The 16,536-nt window shown below is 35.5% G+C and overlaps 1 protein-coding gene across 10 annotated transcripts in view; it reads right to left on the bottom strand.

The window, feature by feature from the left end:
• Positions 1–16,107, bottom strand: part of LOC101260991 (rho GTPase-activating protein 7) — a 43,362-nt gene extending 27,255 nt beyond the window's left edge. For 7 of the 10 annotated variants that reach the window (XR_011212274.1, XR_003244228.2, XR_011212275.1 and 4 more), the window contains exons 1-7: positions 15,765–16,107; positions 10,373–10,409; positions 7,192–7,268; positions 5,558–5,628; positions 4,751–4,829; positions 4,103–4,247; positions 3,834–3,953 (exon numbers count right to left, since the gene is read on the bottom strand). Coding sequence is in view for 7 of the 10 variants with exons in the window: in XM_026028096.2 (XP_025883881.2) it covers positions 3,834–3,953; positions 4,103–4,247; positions 4,751–4,829; positions 5,558–5,628; positions 7,192–7,268; positions 10,373–10,409; positions 15,765–15,818 (583 nt within the window). In the remaining 3 variants the exon portion in view is untranslated. Of the gene's footprint in view, positions 1–3,833; positions 3,954–4,102; positions 4,248–4,750; positions 4,830–5,557; positions 5,629–7,191; positions 7,269–10,372; positions 10,410–14,133; positions 14,261–15,764 lie in introns of those variants that run through there. The other 3 variants (XM_069291098.1, XM_069291097.1, XM_026028098.2) reach the window with 3 other exon arrangements.
• Between the last annotated feature and the right edge of the window lie 429 nt (positions 16,108–16,536).

Raw genomic sequence — 16,536 nt, 5'->3', positions numbered from 1 at the left:
AAAGATTAGTCGGTAGTTGATATTCCATCAAAGCATCTTCTATTCTTTTCGTTCCAGATACTCCAAAAAAATGGCTGCAGGTATCATCTTCCAGATTCTCTTGATGGTGCTATCAACTTTCCAGCAACTCCAGCTTATCATAACATCCCTGATATTCTGAGGCATGACCCAGTTGAGGCCAAAAAGAGCTAAAAACATACTCCACAACATTTTTTCTCTTTATAAACTACTTATTGGTTCACAACAAACAATGGTTTCTCCTTATTCATCCACTTGCTATCCAGATTCAACAATATTAGAAGAAGTTACTAAAACAAACTTGTTTCCTCTCCAAATTCATATTTCTTCTTCAGATATAAAGGATATTCTCACAATAATAATTTGAAAATACTTTTTATACCTTAGTGTTTTGCGATGAAAATAAATATCAGTCCAATAGGCTAATTATTAATCAATTTGCACTTGTGTTTTCATCCTAATATTTTCATCACATTCATACTTCAATATTATTTATATCACTTTAAAATATTAATACTAATTAGCATGAGATACACGTGTTTGAGAACTAGTCCCCTTAAATTGTTCAAAAGTATTGTACAACTCTGTTAACCTATCAAGCTCCCAGTCATTTAATATTCCGTTAAATTGAAGGTGTCAACCTTGATTAGCCCAAATTTCTCCTAATGTAGCTTCTTGTTATTGACTCGGAATGTAAATGTCAAGAAAGAATTATTTAGAAGGATCTTGGCCTAACCAATTATCCCTCCATAAGGTTATCTTCATTCCACTGCCTACTCTAAAGTTGGATTTATTCAGGAGTTTAGGCCATAGGTTCCAGATGGACTTCCATAGGCACAAAAGGTCCATTCAGACTTTCTCATCCATTTTCTTTATATGCCGTACTTCTCCATGATCACCTCTTACCACAGTGATTGTTCTGCTGCACTAAATCTCAAAGCCACTTCAATCTTCCTCATCAACTTCACATCTTAGTTTTCATATGATTAATTGCCAAAGCGCCTTGCTTCTTGCTAACTGTGAGAGCATTCAATTTGACCAAATGAAATATTTTCTGACATGATTCCCTTCCCACAGGGAATTCCCCCCGAGGGTTTCTATTTTCATCACAAAATTTACACGGATTGGAAAAAGAGAAGTCATATAAGTAGTTTCAGCTTCAAATACAGAATTGATTAGGATTACTCTACCCCAAAGATAAATCCTTACTCTTCCAGTTGGTTAGCTTTTTTCATGTTTTTATGACCCCACTCCAAATCCCTTTAGACTTGCTCTTGGCCCCCAATGGCATCCCCAGATAATTGTAGGTTGTTCTCCAATTTTACCACCAAGATTTCCAACCAAAGCTTGGATCTCATTCCTCATTAACTGGATAAATATACCTTTTGTTCCAGTTAATGTGCAACCCAGATGTGGCTTCAAACAAAATGAAAATCACCCTCAGCACTTCCAACTGTTCACTGTCACCCTCACAGTATACAAGTGAATCTGCATATTGCATATGAGAAATCTCTATAGTACTATCAGCCCTAAAATTCACCTTAAAGCCCATTATCCAGTTGTTATACTGAGCAGTCTTTTACATATCCTCAGGCTTCCATAGCAATCATGGATAAGAAAGGAGAAGGGATTCACCCTATCTATAACCCTTTTGAGAAGGAAAGAAACAAGCTGGAGAGCCATTGATCAAGATTGAAAATTTTACTGTACTGGGATCCAACTAATCCATCTTACTCAGAGTTTCCACCAGAAAGTTCCAGTTTAAATGATCATATACCTTCTCAATATCTAACTTGTATAAAATTCAAGGTTCCTTTCTTTTTGTTCTTGCATTTACAATCTGTCTGCCTTGAACGAAAGTCATCTGTTGGCTCTCCATCAATTTTTTACCACTTTCTTGAATCTTTCATTCAACAACTATGTGATGATCTTATACACACTGCTCATTAAACTAAAAAGCCTAAAAACCTTTTTCCTTGGATCCCAACTTCTTGGGAATCAATGCCATAATGGTGGAATTAAAGCTTTTCTTAGACATACTCTGATAGTAGAAATTGTGGACGACAGCTACCGCAACCTCGTATATTGCCTCCCAATAATGCATGAGAACTCCATAGAATACCCATTAGGTCCAGGTACTTTATTCTCTGTACATGCCTTAACACTTACCCAGATTTGCCAAGAGGGTTATCCAGTTAAGATGGAGGATAACATAATTTGCTTTGCACTTGGTTTTAAGTAATACAATATCATTAGAAGAGACAAGGAGTGGTACGAATGTACAGAACGTGGCCACAAATCTAATGAGAAGAACAATAAGTCACAAAATGATGGGGTGATTGTGAGAGACTTTAAAGGAGGTTTTAACAGTTAAGGGGACCTTTGTAAAGAGATGGAAGCTGCATGACCAATTTCCGAGTTTTTCTGTGCAAGAAACTACAACCTGATGGGTATCCTCCTATGGCTTTTTTCACACATTGTTGGGAGGTAATAAACAAGGATGTGATAGCTGCAGTCCAGAATTCCAGCTCCCACCATGGGCTACTTTACACTGGTCTATTACACTGTTGTGTGGGCCCAACTCTTTCATTTCAACCCCTGTCATCCTTTCACTTACGTTTTTGCACCCCCTTCTTCTCCTTCTCATCCTCGTCTCACCTCTTTCTTCAGTCACAGATTTCCAATTCTTTTTCTTCTTTTCTTCCATTTCTTCTCTTCCTTTTTTCCTGTTCTTTTACTTCCTCTTTTTCCTGTTATTTTACTTCCTTTTTCCCAGAGACAAGTCCAGCAGAATGATTGCTTCTGAAAAACATCATTAGAGAAGGAAGACTAATCTTTTTTTTCCTCTGTGGAGTATTTTAATGAGATCTATTGAAATATCAAACCACACCCGAGTGACTTAATATTTTTAGACAACATATAAGGTAGAATTAACCAAAATAAGAGTGCTTAAAAATTCATAATTATATCAGTTCAATCACATTCAATTTCAAAATACAAGCTTTCGAACATACTCCATCTCAACAGTACAACACAAGCTATTCCAGCAAAATATAACTTTTGATCCTGAAGAATGGGTGAAGGAAGGAAGAAGGTCTCTGCCGTAGCTTTGGGGGTTGAAAGCAGCGTCTATGGAGAACAGTTGTCCTGGGTTTTCTGTGGATGGAAGCTGCCTGTATAAGGTATATCCATGGAGAGAAAGGTGAGACTTTGGTCTGTTTGGGGGAATGGATATATAGGTGAAGGTGCAGAGAGGTTTCCTGTGAGAGAGAGTTATAGGGTGGGGGTCAAGAGTTTTGTAATGGAGAAAATACAGCAATGGGTTTTGCAGTGGAGGAAATGTGGCAGCTTAATGGCAGTGAAAGGGTAAAATAGGTGATTGCAGAGAATTTGATGGAGTGGAAAGTAATCATGTAATGTCGAAATAGAAGGAAATGAAGATATATTGGAGAAAAGAACAAGTGGGAAAAAAAGAAAATTAAATAGCAATTTAACATGGCAATGTCAGAGAGCGAGTATAATACAACTTCCATCATGAGACTAGTCTCGAGGGTTTCTAGTTTAACTTTGAATAAGATTAGGAGGGTAAGAGATTGCCCATAAAGCTTCGGTGTGTAATTGGATTTTCGGGACAAGTTCAGGAAGCAACTTATGTACTTTCCCTTATTAATAAACAACAACAATAAACATAAGAAGATATTACGCCAACCAAAAAAGGTTATCAAACTAAAGTTTAACAATGAAATTTAATGCACACAATATCTCGATATTACTCTTACACACCCGATTTTACAGGAGGGAAATGATCGTCTTACCATACTTCTCAAGGAACCTTAGTGCCTTTTCAAGAAATGATGGCCCTCCATCTATATCTTCTAAGGCAAGCAAAATTGGTCTTCCAACAACTAGAGATTTGACAGGGCGTTTATCCCTCCCTGAATTAAAATAAACCTGGTCAGATCTTTATGCCCTGACAATAAACAGGGAAAAGCTGCAGTTTCATTTGGACATAGCAGTCAATCTCATGTGGAGCATTGAAGATGTGAACACAAAAGTTCGGCAGATTGCAGTAAGGGCAACTAACATTGATGGAGAGACCCTTCAATAGAATCACCAGTGTCATTCCGGAAAATGCCATTGTGTCCCATAACAAGAGCAGCACTTGGTGCTTGTGCAAGAGCATGCTCTAAAACTGTCTTCCACTCATACAGATCCTCCAATGTCTCTGCCTGCAGTTCAAAGTTCAAAGCTTAAAAGACTAATGTATGATCCGGGAATAAGTATAATGTAGCAGAATTGCATGGGACCTTGATTTATGTGGCAGGAGACAGGAATCATACGCACTACTTGCTAGTGAAGAAGAGATGCAGGTAGAACTCAACTCGTTTTAGAGTTATTCCTACACTAATTATAGCGTCCTTCATACATATGTACACTTCAGGCTCATGTAAGATGATTATAAGCCTAATTATAGATTTTTCAGATTAAAAGATTAACATCAGTTCAGAGTACTTTTTTAAGTTGCACGTTCAGTTTTCTATGATCTGTAAGTTAGAGAGTATGAAATAGACCAGTGTAAAGTAAACCATGGAAGGTTCATTTATATAAAAAAGAAGCAGCTCTTTTTGCTTCCCAACCCCTCCAGGTATATCACTTGTCACATGCATAGACTGTTTCTGAGATGATTTTCTTGTTTAGAAGAGAGACAGAGAGAGAAAAGCGGGATAAGTACCTTAAGAGTAAAAGCTCTCCCATCACGTCCATCAGGAAATAGTACGGTCAAAAGTTTTTTATCTTCTCTAACAACAACACTGAATATCAAGGAATTGTAGTAAGAGAAAGACAGAGACTCTGAACAAACTAAGGGCCCATTTGGACATGTGGTATGAAATCATGATTTGAGTTCATCATATGAAATTAAATTGCAATGAAGTTGGAAGTTTTGATCAGACATGAAATTTGAATTTCTTAAGTTTTCATTAACATAAACAAAACGTCGGAATATATACGCACTACTTGCTAGTGAAAACTATCAAAATTGTCCCAATTCTTATATATAATCTTACCAAATGAAAAAATTATAGTCCATAAACAAAACGTCGGAATATCCTAAGGCCCTGCATTGATAAATCATATATCTCCATGTTCCTTTCATACTAAATGTTTGTGATTACAAACTTTCATATACACATAATTTTATAAAAAATCATTTGTCAACATAAGTAGTAACTAGCTATTTTTTAATATAACCTTTTCACGCGGCACAAACAATCTTTTCACGCCGAGCATGAGACTTTTTTTAAAAAATCTAAAAATGATAGGTCTTTTTTTTACAAAATAGAAACTTAAGGGTTAAGTATTACTTTTGAAGAAGTTGAAATCATGACGGGGAATCCCAAATCATGCTTTTTGGAGAAATTGAAATTATTTCAGACTAAAATCCCAAATCGCAATGTCCAAAGGTTGATTTAAAATCATGACTTCATATCGCTTGTCCAAACACAAGCTAAATATAACAAGTATGTGACTCATTTATTACCTCCCTGAATTATTCAAGTCAATTCCTCCCAAAGTTAGATTCACTTCACCTCCTTGCTGTGGAAGTGTACTCTATATGAGGAACACAATAAAATTAGTAGAGTCTAGATGATAAAATCAGCAAGAGTAAAAGCTTCAAAGGTAAAAGCTAATAAATTCACGGAGACAAAATGAGATTTCCCGACATTAAAATCCAAATTAAACATTTAGAAGCAAAATTAGACCAAGAGTTCTCACAGCATTCCAATATTTTTCAAACTTCAATCACTTCATTCCCTAACCAGTTGGAGTCGGCTATAGAAATTCTCTTAATTCACTACAGGCTATGCAAGTCCAGTTCATTCCAATATTAAATTACTTCCATTTAAGAAAAAAATTAATAATTCTCTAAACATCACATGCATCCCTATATAACTAGTGTAACCCAACTAGTTATTCTTGCCTATTGGATCCTCACCTTTGACTATATTCTATTTTTAACCCAAGTCTTGATCAATGGGTGATCATGAAATAATCATTCCATATACTGGCTTTTGATGTCAAATTATAAATTAAAATAAAATTAAAATTAATATAGTACATATATTACCTAAGAAAATAATTAGGAATATTAGAGACTTAATTAATGGTCTTATATAATTTATAATATGTTAATAAAATGTTATATATAACATAAACAATATTAAAACAATCAAAAAGCGTAATAGAGAGGATGAATAGTAGTTCTCCAAATTTAAAGAATTACTATTCACCTCTCTATAAAATGAAGAATAGAGGGTTTTTTGGTGTGTGGTTGGAGACCCTATTCTCTATTTTACTCTTCAAATATAGAGTATAGAGAGTAAAATAGAGATGGGTTGGAGATGGTCTTAAAGTTGAATGACTCACCCCCAATTTTAGAAACCCGATTTTTATAGAATATAGAACCCGCCCGTTTAACCCATCTGCCCTATTTTCTTTTCTTTTCTTTTCATCATCTTCTTCTCTTTTCAATACCCAAAGCTTCAATGCTTGTTCTTTTATAGTGGATTTCTTTCTCTCTTTTTTTCAACAGCTTTCACATTCTAAAGGGTAGTTTGACAAACAATCTTGGATGAATCATTTTCTTCTTGTTAAAATAATTGAAAAAATAAAATAAAATCCACCATGAAAAAACAAGTTTTGAAGCTTTGGGTATTGAAAGAGAGGTATTAGATGACGAAAAGAAAAGAAAATAGGCAGGATCGAGTTAAATGGCTGGATTTCTAAAAAATCGGGTATTTAAATTTGGGGGCATGTCCCTTCGTCAAAACTAAGAACTTTGTGCCGAAGTATAATGAGAGGGGTATATCTGGACCGGAAGTGTAACTAGAGGGGTATATTTGGACCGAAGGTATGACAAGGAGTATATTTAAACTAATCATGTTAGTACATGAGTATATTTGACCTTTTCTCGAAAATTTTAACTATCAAATTTCGAAGAGCAAAGAGAAGGAAAGAGTAGTAGCTAGCTGTTCTTTCTAGAATTAAATCATCAGCTTGAATACAAGCTATGATTCTCTCTTTTCTTTAGAAGTAGAATATGCAACCAAATAACCAGTCGAACAGAAAAAATCAACTTCGGAAATAAAGAACAAAGTGAGAAACTATACTAACAGGATCATTCTTGAAAAAGACCAGAGATGTACGTGTAAGGATGAACCAACGCTTTTTCCAAGACTTCCAACCTAATCCTGCAGAAAGTTATTATTTAACAATTAGTTTATCAAGTGACCAAATTAGTCTGATAATGGTGGAAAAACAGAGGTTTCCATACAAACTGGATGGCACGTGGCTTTCAACCATTTTTTTTTAAATGGTAACTTTGTCTATTCCTCAAAAGTCACACTGATCAGTATTTACAACATGTACTTCAAATTCTACCATCTTTTACTAAATTGAGTCTAGTACATCAATTAAGGAGATAGTATCAATTGAGTATAATTCATTACACCAAAAACATAGTAGCATAAGACAATTTAGTTTGACTTTTTGCATACTATTCTCAACACTATCGAAAGCTCTAGAGTTCCTTTCCTTCCACTATGCTTCCAACCATTGTAGACATTATTTTTTAATGATTCCATTATTATACAAATTATATCTCGGATAGCACGTCTCCTCCCAAGAACAATTTGATCCCAATAATAAACCAACTTGTGCTAGCCCATAAAGAAGTCCCACAACAATTAGAGTGTGTTATGCAGTATGAGGAAAATGTTGCCTATGAAAACTGTTCTCTTGGAAATGTTTTCTAGGAAAATAAGTAGGTTTCTTACCTTTTCTTCTTGTGTTTGGTACGTAAGCAAAAAATATTGTCCTAAAATCATTTGTATATAATCTAGACAAATACTATGGGAGGTGGGGTTGGGGTAAGAGTGTGGGGTGGTGTGAATGATGGGGGGTGAAAATAACGTATGTTAGAATGACACAATCACTGTGAGCCCTATCTTCATGTATCCTCTCCCAACATGCTATCTGATTGAGAGTGTCTTCTTTTCTCTGTGTCCAGTTACCCCTGTTAGCTTAGCTCCACTGCTTCAATTTTCCTTTCAGTACTTTTAGCATTTCAGCTAATACATACTCTGCTCTGCCCTCAACATTGAATGACATCCACCATTCCTTGACCCTGTCTCTGAAACCATCCACCTCCAACCACCAAGATTCAAATTTGATGCACTGCTGTGTTCTTCCCCCCATTTCCAAGTGAATGCCCCCTTAATAAAGAGGGATCAACCAACTCTAGCTCCTCAATACAGGCTGAAATGCCAATCATGGCACCACTGATCCTTTGGCAACTGGATCTTTCTGCAAGGTATCTTGTCACATTAAAGTTCCCACATACTGCCCAAGGACCATCAACTCCGTTTTTAATGGTTTGAAATTCCTCCCATAACATTCTTTTGACTTCCCTATCACAATCTGCATATACTGCACTGAGATTCCAACTGATATCATCATTGAACCCCTCTGGATTTCCCAGTGATACATTGGTTGCCAATCTCCACAAGTTCCCCATTCCCCACTCTTATATCCCGAAGAATAAAATACCCCCGCTACTTCCCTGAGCCTCCTTGTATATATCTCCTTTCTATCTATTGCTCGATATACTCTGTAATAGACAATCAGGTGGTTCAATCTATTTCAGTTTCTACCTCTACATAGATATCAGTCCCCCATTGGTGCAACAACTTCCTGACCATGTCCCTTTTACTCCCCCCATTGAGTTCCCTAACATGCCATGATAGAAATTTTTTACTTTCATTGATAAGTTAAGAATAACATCCTCCCACTAGACCGAGGTTCCCCATCCTTGAAGTTCATATCAAAGAATAGATTCCTTAACTCCGCTGGTACTGTATTGTTTGTCTCGAGTCTTGACTCTTCTTTCCCCCTTTCTCCCTGCACCTTCTCCTTTTCTCTCATCTGATCCAGTTTTGTCAGAAAAAGAAGAGCTTCTCTCTTGCACACTTTGAAGTCTACTCCAAACTGTTGATCAGGTTTTATCAAGTTTTCTTGTACCCAAGCAGTAGCTGATGAGATTAAGTCTTCCTCCTGCTCACTATTGTCAATCTGCGAAGGCTCAGGTTCTGAATACATTACCATCAGAGATTCCGAGAAATTAACCTCTCCCACCTCCTTGATCTGATTAGAGTTATGCGGTGTTGTTGTTGTCTCCCTTGCATCTGATGTTTTGATCCCCCTATGTGTCAACTCTCGAATTATTTTCCTCCATCTACTCACGCATAGAAACTTCAGATAATTGCATGCATATTTATTCTTTGCCTCATCTTCCCAATTCCCATTGATATCCTCACATCTCCTTCGAGTTCAGTTGCTGAGAGACTGCTATTTTCTTTGCAAGAGAAATAGAGTCTAAGAAAGGCTCTGCTGTCAATTTAGTCTAGGGCAGAGCCACTCCTGAAGCTTTGAGCTCGGAACTAAAAGCCATAGCCCCAAGAGATTTAATCAAAAGTGCGCCCAATTTCTTTACACAGCTGATCGACTAAAGCTTTTAATACCCCTGTGCTTTCCACGTGCTCCTTTGTGGGGACCCACATCACCAGTTGAATTTAAATTATGGACCAGTGGGTAATCCTCTTCCTTCTTTATCCTCAGTGCTTCTCGATGACACAGAACTGAGTCAAAAGGGACCTCAGTTGGTGGTCTTGGATAATGTGCCTGAGGGCATTTTCCCTACAAGAGTACTTTTTGGGCCCTTTCTCTACTTGCACACTGCTCTCTTATTTTCAATCTTATCAATAATTTTTCAGGTTCGCACCTTCATAACTAACATTTGCATGTTCGACTCTATCAATGTAGAATCAAAACCAAATAGATCAGGGTCAATAGGGACTATCTCTTTCCTTTCTTCTGAAAGCCGTCCTACTGGATTTCTCTGCATCCCCCACCCACTACCCACCACAACGAAAAGTACCGCAGCTTCCTAAATTGATTATATTCCAGAATTCCCTCGACAATAAAAGAGGAAAAAACGTGTTGCTGCCTTAATGGAACCTCCTGGCCTATCAAAATCTAAGATCCTCAAATGATCAGACGAGCATTTTGAGAAGAACAGCAAATTTAGTCTATTATCTTAACGGATTGTTGAACTCCTACTGACTAGAAAAAAAGTGTGGCCCTGGATTTATACATAACATAAAGTCATTATCAAGTAAAAGCTTGTTGACAAAGTTATAACCAACTAGTGCATAAGAAATACGCCAAATCACAAGGGACCAGCATAATAATCATCAAAACACAAAGGTGTCAAGGAAACTGGAAATGCTTTACTGACCTTTTGAAGAGATAAACAGCGGCCCACTCTTGAAAACCTGCAAAGAGGCGCCAGTTAAAAACTTGAAGCCCAAGAATTCTAATTGTAAAGCAAGATTAGAAGCATTTAAAGAAGAAGTAATACTGTCTTCATGAAGAAAGTATAACTAAAAACAATGAACTACAAGTTTGGAGACTATTATCTTCATATAGTTTAATAAAGGCATAATGTTGGATTTCAAAGTTCAGCACTGTCAAGCTCTGCATATTTCTGAATTCTAAATGGCAGCAACTTCATTTGTTCAGACTTAATTTGATTCTGGATGAAAGCATTACATAAAGGAGCAATGATCGTATGACGTCGTGAACAGATCATTTATCTCATCAAGAAGAAAATAAAAGCAAGAGAAAACAAATATTCAAAAATAATAAGCAACACTAGAACAACAGTATGAAGAATGAATGGAAAAGACATGATTCATGAAACAGGGGAAAAGACATGAACCATGAAACAACTCCTTAAGCAGATAAGACTATTTCGATAAAATTGAACAAGATAAAAACAAGATTCAAAATAAGTTAGTAATAGAAAGGCAAAACAGAAGTGCAATAAGAACAATATAATCAAAGTAAGGAATTGGTAATAAGAAAGCTGAAAAAAAGGTTTCATCTGTTTTCAAAAACATTTACCAAAGAGATCTCTTCAAATGTGATACGAAAGCAAGGCAGAACCTATTTACAAGCTTAAGTAGGCATTTGGCCATACATTCCAAATATTGTTCACTTTATTTGGAATTTTTGGCGTTGGAGGTGAAGATGTAATTGTGTTTGGTTATACTTTATACAAAAAATATTTGGAATAATGATCATGCTTGAATGTACTTAAATACAACTTCAAAAGTGATATGTAAGTTGAACAACAGGTGATAAGTTGTTCTCCGAATTTAGAATACAACTTCAAGCTAGATTTGGAATTTTCATGGCCAAACACGGATATTTAAATAAATTGAAAAAATGTTCCCAAAAAAAGTGAAAAAAATTATGGCCAAACGGGTCCAAATATAAATTACTTATAATTGTTTGGCTCTTTTGTGTAAGTTGTTATATGTATATGACATGGTTAGTGTGTTAGAGGTTCCCTGCATTTATCCAGGGACTCAATTTTGCTTGGTCATTATTGCACCTACTTGGTGCAGCTTAATATTAATAAAATTGATTCACTTCTCAAAAAGATAATAACAGGAAAGACAAGTAGGTTAGACAAAAATAAGATTCATCTTAGCTCTAAGACCTCAACCGGTAAATAAGAAGATAATAGGAAACTAGTTCTCATCTCTGAATCCCAGTGAAATCAAATGCAGATCTGCATCAACAACAATTATGATGTCTTATAGGGAACTGACTAGAGGACATAAGTGGTCATTAGCTGTAAAGTAATTGTAAGTAGGATGTCAGGTTATAAGTTGTTAAACTAGATATTTCACACATTGGACAAAAACATGTACATATCCTGTTTGAGACCTATAAATTTTGTGCGTGTTCTATTCATTAAATCATCAATACATCCTTCCCCTTTTCTAACTAATTTACATGGTATCCTTTATCAACATAAATTGTTCATGTAATATCAAAGCCTCTGTAGATACAAGTAGATTTTATCTAATGACCAGTCAAAAAGTTCTCTTCTTTTTAATTATTTCTTTTTTATACTTTTTAAATATTACGTTCTGCTTTCTTTTTCTACTTTTCTATGAATAAAGCAGTCTCTGGGTCAACTTGTGTGCACCTTCCAAGCCAGTAAAGATGCCGGATAACTTTATCCACCAAGCTTTAGACATATGACAAGTAGTCATATAATGTTTTGCCTCTACTAGAATTTGATTGCTACTCTCCAATGATCTTCATCGACCACTATGCATGTCCATGATTCTCATTCCACCTTCATTGCCCCCAATGTATATCCTTGGATGCTGCTTATCCTTCTTTTTATTATTTTACTGTTGTTGCCAATTTTCGGTGATCAATCTAGTAGCAACGCACCTTGCTCTGGAAACCGTTCCGACATAACTACATTTTTCAGACTATCAACTCCATGTCTCTGTTTTAGTAATAGTTATATGGTAACCATTTCAGTGAAATTTTGACAAACATAACTTTATTGATGACTTCTCTAGTCTCTACAAGTTCTCATGATTATTGTTCAAGCAACATCTCATGGCTACAACCCAGTGACTATGTTTTTTTTTGTTTTCTCAAAGTAAAACAAATTCAAGTAAATTTTTGACCTTGTGTTTGAGGTCCGTCGGAGAACTGGATTCTCATAAGACCCCTGAAGCTTGTAGCTCCATCGCTAGAGAGGGTGTAGAAGGTTGCTATTCCGTGAAGGTTTCCTTAATTCTGAGGAACTCAATTGCTATTCCAATCCCTTTCTAACGTGGATAATGAAAAAGCTGAATGAGAATGCCTTGTCATCCTAGCCACATACACCATGTCAGTCTTTTCTTATAAGGACATACAACATGTCTCTCTTCCCCATACTAGGCTTGGTTTTGAAAAGAATGGACAACTTGAGAAGTGCTTTCCTTTGGCAAGGGAATAAACTAAAAAAGTTTTCTGCCTCATCAATGTCATCCAAGTAGGAACAGGAACAGTGGGGACCTCAGTATCAAGACTTTAAAGCGAAAGCTTACACTGTTAAAAAGGCACTAGAGGTTCACCCAGGAGGAAACGCACTTTGATTGACAGGTAGTAGTTGAAACATTCTCCAATTAAAGTCCTTGATTAACAAAAGGTTCAAAGGCTCCTAATGAGGTAGGAATCTTAAAGCAGATACACTCTTTCTGAAGCAAGTTGAATGAAAAAATTGGTTTTTTACTTGGGAACAGCAGGAAAATTAGATTAGGGAAGGAACTTGGTCGGGCACTCTCCTTCAAAAGATCTGTTTCATGAAATTTACTGCATTTTTTCTCTTCGTAATGCCGTAATATCTACTGCACAAGGCTGGGATCACCTTCTCAGAACAAATTTGAATGATTAAGAAATACTTGTGAGCTACAATTTGTGCTAGGTAGCACTTCACTGGACCAATCAAAGATGGACTTGAATACTGTAGGGATCAGCAAAGTAGTAATTTTTTGGGTCAAATCATGCTACAAGTAGCTGTCTGCACATAATAATAGAGAATTTTGGTCATGGTAAAAGATTTGACACAACAAAGTACTCCAAAAGGTATCTTGGTTCATGGCTAGATAGGTCTGTCTCACTCAGACAAACCTTCAGATATGTGTCCTCCAACTCTGTAGCAGATGCCTTCTTTGTGACGGACGAACTCCCCCAAGATGTCTGTCATCTTTTCATACACTGCAAGGCCTTGCCATTCTGGGAGTATAATGCCAAACTCCACCTGGAGTTTCTAAAGTGTAAAGAGGACTCAATAATCAGTCAAAAAATAAATCTGGAACACCATTCCATTGCAATCTGGTAGGCTATTTGGACCAAAAGAAACTACAAAATTTTGAAGGCCCATCAAGAAATTTACTTAGCCTTACATTGAGAATTCTTTTTTTTGGTTAGCTTGTTGGTGCAACCTGGCATTTGTACATGATATTGATGCCATTAGATATGATCCAGAATTTGCACAATTTTTAACTATGTTTTGAAGCACTAGCTTGGTGATATTCTTTCTTCAATAATATCTTCTTATTGCTGATCAAAAACAGATCAGTGAAAACACCATTGATGGCACAGAGATTTTCTTTCTATTCCTTGTGGACCACTAGTTACCTGGTGCAATGATATGTGATGAAGAAAAGACCAATAATCTAATCACATGTTTGCATGCTTAATCTTGGTAACCATTCCAGCTCTGTTGTACTAGCTTCTACAACTTATCTTGCCAAATCCAGCGAACTATAAACAACAAAGTGTATCTTTTTTTCATTTTGCATAATGGTGAACTATACATAAAAGTTTCTAATTGTACTTGACAGATATTGAGTTGTACGTCATCATTTGTTCACATGTTATCGTTATCAAAAATAAATTGTCCAGAGTTTTCTATTAGAAAAGAAGAGAATTGTATTGTTGCCCTTAAAATGTAAATTCATACTTGTAATCATTTACCGCTACATGTCCATTCTGGCGTTCCTTTTGGAATTTCCATTAGATTATGTTTGGCAAGAAATTTAAAAAAACTTGCAGCAAATACATATCTTGCCTTTTTATTCCCTGATTATATAACATCTAAAAGAGTTTTTTTATGAAGTGAGATTTCATAAAGCGTTCAGTAGATCATTTGGCTGAAATCGACTTCAGAAAGACCAAATCTTGCACTAAATTCTAACTTAGATTTTGGTTAAACAGGTGTAACTCCAATCAGTAGATCATTATCTCTAATGCATATCATATGAGGTGACTATAGTTGTATTCACACCCGTCTTAAGAAATAGCTGTATTCACACTGAACAATTTTCATTCATCAGCTTATCTTTGGGTAAACCATTGCAAACGGAATCAAAATAACCTAACTTCCTGAAATGAAAGTCATTTACTATAGATGACTTCAGTCTCATAATTTGCTTCACTTTTTTAAACTTATTTTCTGGGAATACATGTATTAGCTCCAATCATCCAAAACACAAGAGAAAGAAGAACCATATTTTTTCTAAATGAAAATCATTGGACCATCATTGACTACACAATAACCCAAAATAAAGGTCCCATTTTTCTCAAATAGTACTAATTTAACTATAGAACGTTTTGTTATGCTTTCACTTCCATTACTTCTTTGAAGGTCTTTCAGATACCGCCTCTCTAACTCTGAGGTAGGAGAAAGGTCCATATTGTTTCTAAATGAAAACCATTTGACCATCATTGACTACACAATAACCCAAAATTGACTCTAATCCAATCCCAATAAAGGTACCATTTTTCTCAAATAGTACTAATTTGACTATAGAATGCTTTGTTATGCTTTCACTTCCATTACTTCTTCGAGGGTCTATCGAAAAATGCCTCTCTACCTCTAAGTCTAACCTCCCGAAACCCCACTTTGTAGGACTACACCAGGTATGTTGTTGTTTTACTAATTTGACTACAATTGACATTTCAGTGACCCAACAATTCCTTCTCTATTCTAACTTTATCATCTGGTTAAAACAATTCGCAACTCAATTACAAAAAAAATCCAGAACTTCTTAACAAATAAACCATAAACTCCCTTCCATTCCCCCTCCTATCTATTGATTAAAACATGTATCACTCCAACAAAACATATTTTTTCTCAAGTGAAGCATAGCAATAATTCTTTGATAATTCTAACTTAACCCATATCAAAAAGTCTCAATTTTTTTCCATTTTGACCATCATAAACCCAAAAAAAAACACAAAATTAAAAGAAAAGTTACAAACTTTACCGTATTTGAAGTACCGATACGTGGGCGTTCAAATGCAGCAAGTGAAGCCGACATTGTTGTAAAGGGGTTCAAGAAAGTGAACCCAACATTGCAAAGAGAAAGAGTAACCAACTCGAAGGATCGAGAGTATAACTAAGTTTCAACTGAGTAATGGAGAATTTAATAGGAGATCTAAAAGGGGTAATAATTTGCTATGAAAGGTAGATTTTTCAAGAAGAACCAAAAGAAAAACAGAACAACAAAGAGAGATTTGTGTGTTGTGTCTTGTCTATTTTTGTTTTGTTTTGATATTTGGGGGTGGGGTGGAGTGGGGTGGGGGTGGGGTGATGGAGTAGATTACAATAGTGGTAAAGTTTGATAATTAGTTAACTTTATACACTCTATTTGATTAATGGATTAATATATCACAGAGATTATAAGTTATCCATTTTTTATTGAAATCATCATTTTGAATATCAAATTAGATAATTAAATCATTTTTATACTTACCTTTATCCAATTTATACTATACATTTCATTTTCAAAGTAGCTTAAATTTAATCTGAAGTTTACATATTTGGAAATAAAATTTATATATTTGTAAATTACATAAAAAGAAAGTATTATAAGTCATGATAATTGATAAACCAAAATATTTTTAAAATATATATAAAATTGCGGTCAAAAATAGTTTTGTTTGAATTTCAAATTTTGAAATGTGTCATATAAATTGGGACGAAGAAAGTATTTTTTTAATCATTATTTAGGCGGAATTCATCCACTGCCATTTAAA

This window comes from Solanum lycopersicum, chromosome 11, assembly GCF_036512215.1.
Source record: "Solanum lycopersicum chromosome 11, SLM_r2.1".
Classification (NCBI taxonomy): domain Eukaryota; kingdom Viridiplantae; phylum Streptophyta; class Magnoliopsida; order Solanales; family Solanaceae; genus Solanum; species Solanum lycopersicum.
Note: the sequence above shows the minus strand (reverse complement) of the source record. Positions and strands in the feature narration are given on the sequence as shown.